An 11,526-nucleotide genomic window follows, 5' to 3' on the forward strand; every position below is an offset into this window, starting at 1 on the left:
CAACAACGGCGGGTTAATTACGACGACGGAAGCGCGCGCACACTCTCTGCCTCTCTTACGATCGCCCACCTGGCTCTCTCTTAGCCGATCGTTTCGGGCCGTTATCACCTGCCGAAGCGGTCGCAACGAGCGGGCCAAAAGGGTCGAACTGGGCTAAAATCACACTCAGTTTTAGCGCGTTTTCTTCGGCGCGCCGTTGGCTATCTTCAAAAGCGACTTAGTTGCATTCGAATCGCGTTAGTTGTGGTTCAAACGGCGAGCGGTGCGCATCTCTAGCAGATGGTTAATATAACGGCAAGAAGATATCCCTAGTTTTTCTAAGGACTTTGCCCCTGACTTTTCCTTGAGTGATTGGGTTCCGAACGAAATACAAACCAGACCCTAATCTGAAGGCAATAAAATTCGGTCGCGTCGGTGCTAAGCAAATAGTATTTTGTGATATCATCATAATGCCCAGAGTCGTGTGATAAGTGAATTAACTTGCTGGGATAAAACGGCCAGCGAGCCCGAACTTCAACGCACACCGACTAACACAATTCACGTAGCCCATAAATGTTTTAAGTGTATTCCATAAACATTTTATAAACAGAAACTTTGATATAACACAACCGTATTATCACCGATGAAAATTGTGGCGAAATCTTACTTTTTGAATATGAAATCATTGCATTTTATTGATGTGTTTTCAAAATATCAAAATATCAAGCCTTGAAGAAGAATTTGTTGAAGGAATTTGCTTGATTGGCAAGTGAGACATTTTAAGCTGATCTAATATATGTCATAAGATTAAAACAACTTTTTTATTATCCTGATTTAATAACCTGGTCTTAATAAGTGTTTCGCTTCTTGTTTCAACAAACAATGGGAAACTTCCATTCGACGCTTGAACAGTTTCCACTTCCTCCGCCTCTTGACCATTTACAAACGGCCTTGACATTGAGAAGACCACCATAAATTGTTTCTTGACTGGTCAGGCATAGCAACACGAAAAATAATTGCTCCATTCATTTACCCGTAGAGATTCTAATCAGCAGCAAGAAAAGGCCCTCAAGATTAATCTTTGAAATACATCATGATTCGCAATTCATAAATTACTGCCGAATGTTTTTTTTTTTTCCTAATAATTCCAAGCAAACAAAAAAAAAAGGTTTGGGCTTTTGTTTTCCATTTGTTTTCATTTTTTCAAGTCGGCACGTAGCTCGCTTCGAGCAACGAACAAAGTTTGTTTTGATTTCGTTTTTTTGTTTTGGTTGTGGCTTGTAACTAAAAATAGCTGGGAAAAGACTGGTTCGCCGGGCAAACCGGCTGACCATGGCTTGGAATTGGAATTGGAGGTGTATTGGCAAGAACCCGGCTCAAAGTTCATGCGTGGGGGGTTTTCCCAGGGAGAAAACGGGAACACCAATTGGCCATCGTAACGCCGGACCTGAGATAAGCCGATTAAAAATCTTCCACTCCATCTCCGCTTTTGCCATGATTTTATCGCATTTCACTTGGTCGTTCGTTGCCTACCCCAACATACTATGTATATATGTATATGGCCAACAAAATGATCGAAAATGCGGTCAAGCAGCTGGCGCAGCATCAGCTAATTGCTGTCAAAATAAGTGGAGATGCTCGCATAAAAAGGGTCTTAAATAAATCAAATCAAATTACAATAAACAAGCCCGATAATTATATGTAAAAACGTGAAGCGAAAAACATTTTGGGCATTATGCAACTTTTTACGAACGTGTGATTTGGTAGTACCTTTCCATACAGCAACAAAAACCACACAAAATTCCGAGGCAAAAAAATTATAAAAGCAAACTTTGCATAACATCGTTTTCTGATTGATTGCCAGAGAAATTTCATGTTGGTAGAAAGAAATTGGCCATCAAATAAATGAACAATAAAACTTAATCTGATTAACTTTAGTGAAGGGTAAAAAAAGGGACAACAGAATGCATTCACAAAAAATGAAAGACTTGGGAAAATAATACCATTGGTTGTGAGTGTACAATTCTGTCAAGTACTTTGTTTATATTTAAATAAAAAATATTTCAATTTAATAAAGTAACCTTACAGTGTAAATAATTAATAATTAATTAATGGGGAATTCTGTCCTTAGGTTTCGTCACCTAATGTTTTCATTGTTCTAGTTTCTCAAGATCTAAAATGTAAATTGTGTGGGGATCTCCAGATATCGTAGTCATTCAAGTGGAACAGAAACCCTACGCTAAAATGAAATATGCAAAAAGAATAAATAAATATCAATGAAGTCATCGAAAATGAAAAGAGTAAAATTACATTTCAATGTGTATGTTTTCCGGGAATACCCCTGTGGGATTTTTATTGACAGCTCGAATCAAATCTAAGCCTTTAACCCATATGAGTAATCCGACATCCCATGTGACTTTTGCACTTCAGAATCCAAGAGGCATGTTAATTAAAGTGATTGTACACTTGTCAAAAAGAACCAGACATCTATCCATTGACTCATATCGCATAAATGCCGATCAGATTCACTTAAGATTTGTAATTAGAAATAAGTGAGCATCCAACATCGAACAAATAATATTGAAAGTTGATTTATTGCTCATTTAGCCGAGCCAAGACTCCATCACTAATTAATCTTTTAGTTCCGGCTAGCAGCACAGTTTATAAAAAAATGTTATGGCTCATTAAGTGATTAGATCTTTTTAATAGGTTTTTAATTTTGGGGATTCTAACGTTGTTTTTGCTTTGACTTAAATAAAGTGCCATGTAGCTGGGTACTTAGTTCCTAATTAACGGAAGTGCGTTAGATCCTGTTGGCCCTTAAGGTACTCGCAGCACATAAATCTTCAAGATGCTTTAAGTGTTGCCAAAAAGCACGAAGTGGATAGACAATGAAGGCAGTTCTGCACATTTTTCATTGACTTACGTATGAATACTCTATAAAAGTATTAAAGTAAGATTGAAATATAAACTTGAATAATATACATAAATGAAACCGTTCTTAAACCAATTAATAAAGATAATATTAATTTTATTTACTTGAAACAAACCAGTTGAATGTTGCAATAAACCCTATTTTGAAGTATAATTTCCGCATTGAGCATTCTGCCAAGAAAATTGAAGCATAAACACAACTTGATGTATATGAAAAATGTCTTGAGTCATTTCTTTCGTATTTTCCGCCCCGCAACCGTTTGTGCTTTTCTTTTGCTTTTCATAATTTATGCGCAGTTTTCTTTATGTGTGAGGCTCCAACGGACTTTGGCTTCTGGACAGCGGACGTGAGCTTTTGCCTGTGTGTGTGTGCCTGTGTATGTGTCTGTGTGTGTGTGTGTGTGTGTGTGTTTAAGGAACAGCGTGCTAATTAATTAAATTCGTACGTGCTTTGTGAGTGTGTGTGACCGTCTTGAGTTGAGCCGGCGATTCAACTTGCTGGCCATGTGCTGATAGGACCAAAAGCAATAGCCAACCAGTCTCGCCCAGCACCACAGAGCGTATGAGTGATATTTACAGTCGGGCCGTAAATCATACTTAACTTAATATACAATATATACCCTCATATGTTTGCCCTTTTGGGCCATGTGCGTGCTCCATTCTTTCGGGCGACGAGGTCAATACAGGATGCCAGGCTAATGTGGTTATAGGGTTAGAGAATATTTCCATTGATTGTGTTTGGCAATAAGAAGGAAAACATCATTTGTGTAATTGTTAGTGTTTATTAGATGAAATTCGATTAAGCAGGGAAATTAATAAGGATTGAATGGAAATAACTAAAAGCTCTATAATAGAATCAATTTATTATAAATGCATCAAAGTGCTGTGTTAATATATAATATATATATAAAAACTAAAAAAAATATTTAAAATATTTGAATTCATTTCAACTTTTTTCACAATCATTAATGCTCTTTAGACTCTTAACTTACCTTGAAACGGAGCAACGCCTTTCTTTTTGCCATATGCATACATCAGAATTGACTCCAATAAAAAATAATATAACATCTTTACCACCAGACCAACTCGTTTTATTAACAAACAACAAGACCATCTGCCAAACAAGACAAATTCAATTGGGCAATAAGAAATATGTACTCCAATAAAATTCGAATTTAAATGCCGGAGTCACCAGCTGAATAAATACATATAATAACAATATTAAGTGTGATTGAAGCCACAATTTGTACTAATAATAGTCAATGGCTATTTCATACGTCCCATTTGCAGGCAATTTGTGGTAAAAATCAACAACAACTTCCGCATAACCATACAAAATAGCTCCGAAAATATTCAATAAAAGACAAGCGAAGCCAACAAAAAATAAAATCCAGCCAGCAACAATTGTGATAAAAACCAAAACAATAACCTCAAATTGAATGAGCGTAAGCCATAATTATGACCAAATGAGCCAGCCGACAACGACAACAACAACGCAAACAAAAACATCGAAAAGGCCAAGCAGATTCAACAGCAAAATGCCGGTTGTCAACAGCAGATTAGCAGAGTTAGCTCGGATAACAGTACTCTTAACAGCGCTGCTGCAGTTTGTGAGCTACGCCAGTGGCTTGCAAACTGTAGGCGAATCAGCAGGTGAGTTGATGCACCAAATATAAAAAATCTGATTTTTGAAAATTTTGGATTTTGATTTTTGTTTAATACATTTTTTTTCTGATTAGTCAGATACATAAAATTATTTTGAATTATAATTGATAAGCCTATTTAAATTTTTTACGAGAAGGTTTTAGACAAATTTATTGGATATACTATTTGTATGTATATTTGAAATTCATATTTTTAACTCTACTAAAGCAAGCTTTTTGTGACTTATTGTTTGAAAATTACCCACGACTACCGTTTATGTCCATTAAACTTGAGGCCCATGTAAAGCGTCAGAAGCTTCACGTGGCAATTAACGCCCAACGACCTTGGCCAAATTAATGCCTACATAAGCATTAACACCAAGCAAAACTGAAGTGTACATGCAAGTGTATTTCCTTTAGACAATGTAAACAGCGATTGCCACTCACATGCGAAAAATAAGTATCTGCCCACCTGGCATGTGAATTTGCGTAAGTCCGGCAAATAATCAAGCGAGTGCTTGATGGTTAAAACAAATGTCGGCTGGCAGGCAGGGAGGCAATCATAATAATGGCCATAACGAGCCAATAAACGATGCAGCCCAGTGCCGCTGCCCCCACCCCCTCTCACACACACACAAACACACACACTCACTCGCCGAAAAGCAGTCAATAAACGCGGCCTTAATGCTCAACTGACAGACATCCGCCTAACGGAGTTGGCTATATGTGCGATGTACGTGCAGCAGTCGTATATACTCGCAATATAATTTATATGCCAAACAGCTGCTGACATCGCCCAGTCTCCCTTTTCTCCTGGAAAAAAGGGCAAAATATAAGGAATCCCAAACAGGATCTGGATGAGCCGAAGTCCCATATGCCTAGAGCTCATATTTCACTCCACATCCAAACTGTTGATTCATTCATGAATAATGTGTCTTCTTATTAAAGTGGTTTTAAAGTCGGTGCTCTTATTGAACAGCATCTCAAAAGATATGCAACAAATTTTTGTAAGCTGTACCTATAAATTATAAAGCAAAACATGTAAATAATGAGCAGGTAACATTTTGAGTGATTTATTAAACTAGATTGACAGCACGCGAACTTCAGATTGTAATAAATTAAAAAGGTGTTAAGGTGATGACAGCTATTACACGTACATTACGAAAATGAAATATCACATTTCTTTCATTTTCAAATAGTGCTTCTTGGAAACTGAACAAGCTTATCAGCTTATCTGGTATTTAATCACAATTCCGTGTCGTAAAGTCAATTGTTTATTAATGTGAGTGTATTTTTAGCAGTGATTTTCCGATTGGCCTATGGCCATTGTTTTCATTGCTACGCGCTGTTGATTAGAACTACGAAATATTTTCCTTTTGTTAAACTTGGTTAAACCGTTTTCATGACCAGAAATCTTTATGAGCCTATGGCGGAGTCTATGAAGATTAAGCGAACACTTGAAATTTTCTATACATTCGCCGACAATATCTAATAGCAAGCTCATGCTGAATCATTTCGCATTGGCGAAGGGAAAATTATAATCCACTACCTTATAGGCCAGGTTGTCCCCGTTGATCCGGATCTTGAAGGCATTTTATGTGCACTTTATTGCCTTCTTGAATGCTTGTGCACTAATTTACATACAAGTGTCGACACTTGACGATAATATTTATTTAATTTTGCTAGAGAATGTGAATACAATTAATCTGAAACTGTTGAAAGAAAATATTTATTAACAATTTCAGTAGACATAAGCTGACACATACTGCCAATTTAAAATAATTCATAAAAAAAAATAATGAAAACAAAATGTAATATTTAACAATAATTTAATTTGGAATGCAATGCACACATTAAAAATATACCTGAAGAACCGGTTTGCCTTGTATTGTGAGAACTAAGTCATAACATCCATAGTAATTCTCACTTTCATTATTATTCGCACATGTCTACCAATATATGTGATTCAGAGTTCAAGGCACCTGGGGCCAGACAATTAGCACACGTTGTGAACATTTATGAACTAATAATAGGTCTTTGAAATCAGTACATATGTGGGAATACCCAAGTGTGAAACTAAGCCATGCATTCCATTAAGTGAGCTATAAATTGCAAATCTCAGGCGCGTGATAAGCCGCAAAAAAAAAAAGACTAAAGAAAGTGTTTTGGTCTCAAACTGTTTGTATTTGTTCGGCTTTCTTTGATTATGACCCCCAGTGAATTATATTTGCTTGAGATTAAGCAATTGTTTACCAGGGTAAGCAAGAACAAAGCTGAATAAGATCTTGAAAAAATTTTAACATGGAATGATTCAAATGTTACAAATCATTTAAAAGAACATCCTCTTATGTTATTATCCTTTAAAAATTGTACTTTGGAAATTGTGTTTTATATTTTGATAATAGAATTATTGAATTTTTTCTTAACTTAGATGATAATACCATCTGCCTGTATCAGGAGTACAACACCACCTATCGAAAGGAGATTGGCGCAGTGTGGTTTGCCTCAAAGGATCCATGTTTGGTGTATTCCTGTGCAGCTGGTGTGGCCAAGGATCCACAGGCGCATATTGTGGTCACCCAAGTCGATTGCAATGAGTTCTACTGTGAAGTGGTAAGTGACCACCAAGTCCTATACCTGCCATATTATCATCCTGTCCTTGTGTCTTTGCATTATTAGGGTTCCGAGCTGCGTAGTGTCGAAGGCAGTTGCTGCGGGGAGTGTGTAAGGACTCACTGTCAACACAACCACACCCTGTATGCGGTGGGTGAATCATGGCACAATGATGCCGATTGCACGCTCATCGAATGTGGACGTCTGGATAATGGACAGATTGTAATGAATACATACAAGAGAAATTGTCCGGCTCTGACTGAAGATTGTCCAGCTTCAAGATTGGAGGAGCGAAACTGCTGTCCCTACTGCAGGCCCCTCCAAACGGCCAGGATTGAGGAGCTGCAGGACAATGTAGCGGAGAGCACAGATGATATTTGGACAGCCGAATGGTATCGGAACCATCCCTGCAATCGGGATTGCCAAGTGGGAGCCGAACCCATGACCTGTCGCTACAAGTTTGTGGTGGAATGGTACCAGACCTTTTCCAAAGCCTGCTACGATTGCCCACGGAATCTTACAGATTGCTCCCGACCACACTGTGTCATGGGCGATGGTTTAGAGCGTAGTATCACTGTGGTCAATCGGATGATGCCCGGACCAGCGATTGAAGTCTGTGAGGGCGATGAAATAGTGGTCGATGTGAAGAATCATTTGTTGGGTGAGAGCACATCGATTCACTGGCATGGTCTGCACCAGAAGAAGACCCCCTATATGGATGGTGTACCTCACATCACTCAGTGTCCAATTACTCCACATGCGACCTTCAGGTATTCCTTTCCAGCCGATCTCTCCGGCACTCACTTCTGGCACTCGCACACTGGCATGCAGCGAGGTGATGGAGTTTTCGGTGCCTTGATCATCCGAAAACCAAAGACAGCCGAACCACACGGAGGACTCTACGACTTTGACCTCAGCGAGCATGTGATGATTGTCCAGGATTGGATACACGACACGGGTGCCAGCATATTTTCCTATCATCATCACTCCCGAGGTGATAATAAGCCCCACAACCTGCTCGTTAACGGCAAGGGACGTTACTACAATCGCATTTGGGCGGAAGCGAAGCAAGCTCATCGCAGAGCTGAGGAGAGGACTACCCAACCCGTGGAGCCATTGCCCAAGTCCCAGGTGGACTTCGTTCAGACACTACCGAGACAAGCTCGATTGGCTAAAACTAATACCACCAAACTATTTCCCGTGAATTCCCGCCAAAAGAGGGGTAATTTGAATGAGATACCCTTGGAACTGGTTCCCCATCAGATTTACACAGTGCGAAGAGGTTTTCGTTACCGCTTCAGGATTATAAACGCGGAATATCTAAACTGTCCGATTGTGGTTTCTATTGACGGTCATAACTTGACAGCCATAAACTCGGATGGCTTTGATATTGAGGCAATGGACGTGGGCTCTATAGTTACCTATTCCGGTGAGCGATTTGATTTTGTGCTCAATGCCAATCTCGAGGTGGGAAACTATTGGATTCGACTTAAGGGTTTGATGGACTGCAGCGAAGTCTTTACCTCCGCCTTTCAAGTGGCCATCCTTCGCTATGAGGGAGCTCCAGATGAAGAGCCTACTGCGGAATTGAGTTACGGCCACAAGGCTGAGGGCATTGAACTGAATGTGATGAACCGGGGCCCTGGTTACCCGGACACCAAAACCGTTGCAGAAATGAGGGCTCTGCCCATCTATGATCATGTCTCGGGCATCGATCACGATACACTGAAACCGGAAGCGGACTACAAGTTTTTCATCTACTACGATTTCTATACTAAGAATAACCCCGACTTTCACGATAAAGATCTTTATGCCATGGACATGGAGATGACCCAGCAGAACCGCCTGTACACCCCTCAACTGAATCATATTACCTTAAAGTTTCCTTCGCTAGCAATGCTACCTTCGAGAAGTCAGCTAAAGGACTCGGACTTCTGTAACGAAACGAGCCTAATGGATCAGGGTATCGATTGTCGCCAGGAGTTCTGCAAGTGTCATCATGTGCTGCAGGTACCATTGGGCGCCGTGGTCGAGATGATCATCGTGGATGAGGGATTCCAATACTATGCCAATCATCCCTTTCATTTGCATGGAAACGCCTTCAGAGTCATGGGATTGGAGCGTTTGGGCGAGAACGTCACCGTTGAAATGGTTAGTAACTTCCTCAATGAAAATAAAACATATTTATTTAACCTGTAACTATTTATCTTCTCAAGATAAAACAATTGGATCAGTTCAATCTACTCAAGCGGAATCTGGACAATCCCCCCGTGAAGGATACAGTTACTATTCCAGATGGAGGCTATACCATCATCAGATTCGAGGCCTCTAATCCGGGCTATTGGCTTTTCCATTGCCACATCGAATTCCATGCCGAGATCGGTATGGCTCTGGTCTTCAAAGTGGGTAACGACGATCAAATGGTTCCGGTGCCAGAGAACTTTCCCACCTGCGGAGATTACAATCCAGACATGAGATCTGATGAAGGAACTACGGAAGATTCGGGATCCAGCAAGCCCATAACAGCTACTCCCCCAAATACAGGAGGCGGTGGATCGGGTCTGGAACCCACATTGATTACATTGATGATAAGTTTTATGCTAGTGAAAATCTATCGATAAGAGCAGGCCTTCAAAAGAGAGCACAATCCAAACTTGCCAAACGAAATTTAGAGATTATTTATTGAAGATTAGGAAAGATCGTGTAGATCAAATTGATTTTGATTGATGTAGAAATATATTTGTTGTCCGGCACCTGTACATATTCCACACATATACATATATTCGCATCGTTGTAGCATAAGCATCTGTGATTGTCTAAGAAAATGTTTAAATAAGTCATTTAAATAAATATATAAATGTTTTTGTAAGATTTTTGGTGTTTGTAATGAAGAGGTAGAAACTTATAATCATGAGTGTAAAATTTGCATGCTCTCAAAGATATATATTGAAAATGAAATTTTAACTTTAATATATATAAAGAACGTAAAATAAATCTGATGCAAATGTTCCTAATTATTGCAACAATGTATTCGGCAAATTCTACAAGTTTATAATGAGGAACCCAGTCGAAAGATTGATATGTCGTCAGGTGGCTGGAGATCAGCTGAACCAGCCAACGCCCTCGTCGTCGATGGCTGTCTTATCTGGTCGCTACTGGCAACAGCTGGTGGCGGTCTTGTTGTCGTCTTTTCCAACTCAAAGTATCAGGAATGGACAGGGACCTGATCTTCACCCGTTGACCCGGTGAAGATAGCCGAAATTATGGCGATGTTATTGCAATTCGAATAAAGTCATTATATTAAATGCGCTGGACATCTGGAAGCGGTGCATCTGGTGGTGTTATATAAGAGCAGCCACCTACTAGCTTAACATCAGACAGAGTTAGTCACTCATCACATCACAATCCAAGCCACCTAAACCCCAAATACTTAACCCCAAGCAAAAATGTTTGACTGGACCGGTAAGAATGTTGTCTACGTGGGCAGCTTCAGCGGCATTGGATGGCAGATGATGATGCAGCTGATGCAGAAGGACGTCAAGATGATGGGCATTATGCATCGCATGGAGAACGTTGAGATGATGAAGAAGCTGCAGGCCATTAATCCGTCCGTGAAAGTGGTCTTCATGCAAATGAACCTCATGGAAAGGATGTCGATAGACCAGGCGATGAAGAAAATGGGTCAAATGATGGGACACATTGATGTGATGATCAATGGCGAGGGTGTCCTGCTCGACAAGGATGTGGAGACTACGATGGGCATGAATCTGGTAAGGAATAGATAATTAAATTATTGATTGGTATCTCAACTAATAGTACCTTCCCTCAGACTGGCATGATCCACTCGACCATGATGGCCATCCCCTACATGGACAAGACACAGATGGGCATGGGTGGCATGGTGGTTAACATGTCCTCTGTCTATGGCCTGGAACCAGCGCCCGCATTTGCCGTCTACGCCGCTGCCATGCACGGCATCCTCGGATTCACCCGCTCCATGGGCGACAAAATGATCTACCAGAAGACCGGCGTCATGTTCATGGCCATGTGCCCCGGACTCACCAACAGCGAGATGATGATGAACCTGCGCGACAACGTTACCTGGCACCACTCCGAGTCCATGGTGGAGGCCATCGAGAGCGCCAAGCGCCAAATGCCCGAGGAGGCAGCCATGCAAATGATCCACGCAATGGAGATGATGAAGAACGGCAGCATGTGGATTGTCAACATGGGCCAGCTGAAGGAGGTTATGCCCACGATGCACTGGCAGATGTAAATGGCTTAGTTGAGCGATTATTAAATGTGTGTGTTATGTTTAATCATTTGAAAAATATATGGAAATATTAAGCCTCGCAGT

At 40.3% G+C, this 11,526-nt stretch overlaps 2 protein-coding genes across 3 annotated transcripts; both read left to right on the top strand.

The window, feature by feature from the left end:
• The first annotated feature begins 152 nt into the window (after positions 1-152).
• LOC6731626 (L-ascorbate oxidase) lies at positions 153-10,038 on the top strand. Of its 2 annotated transcripts, none has more exons than XM_016179848.3 (5): positions 153-294; positions 4,204-4,566; positions 6,988-7,169; positions 7,236-9,320; positions 9,386-10,038. In XM_016179848.3, the coding sequence occupies exons 2-5, from the start codon at positions 4,353-4,355 to the stop codon at positions 9,788-9,790; spliced, it is 2,886 nt and encodes a 961-aa protein (XP_016024308.1). In that variant the 5' UTR covers positions 153-294; positions 4,204-4,352; the 3' UTR covers positions 9,791-10,038. The 2 variants fall into 2 exon arrangements, with proteins under 2 accessions (XP_016024308.1, XP_016024309.1); XM_016179849.3 differs by having other exon boundaries at positions 153-282.
• Positions 10,039-10,532: 494 nt separating this feature from the next.
• Positions 10,533-11,524, top strand: LOC6731627 (fat body protein 2). The gene is made up of 2 exons (XM_002078731.4): positions 10,533-10,939; positions 10,999-11,524. Exons 1-2 carry the CDS (start codon positions 10,616-10,618, stop codon positions 11,443-11,445), a joined length of 771 nt encoding a protein of 256 aa, XP_002078767.1. The 5' UTR covers positions 10,533-10,615; the 3' UTR covers positions 11,446-11,524.
• The last annotated feature ends 2 nt before the right edge of the window (positions 11,525-11,526 follow it).

Source organism: Drosophila simulans, chromosome 2L (assembly GCF_016746395.2).
Source record: "Drosophila simulans strain w501 chromosome 2L, Prin_Dsim_3.1, whole genome shotgun sequence".
Classification (NCBI taxonomy): Eukaryota; Metazoa; Arthropoda; class Insecta; order Diptera; family Drosophilidae; genus Drosophila; species Drosophila simulans.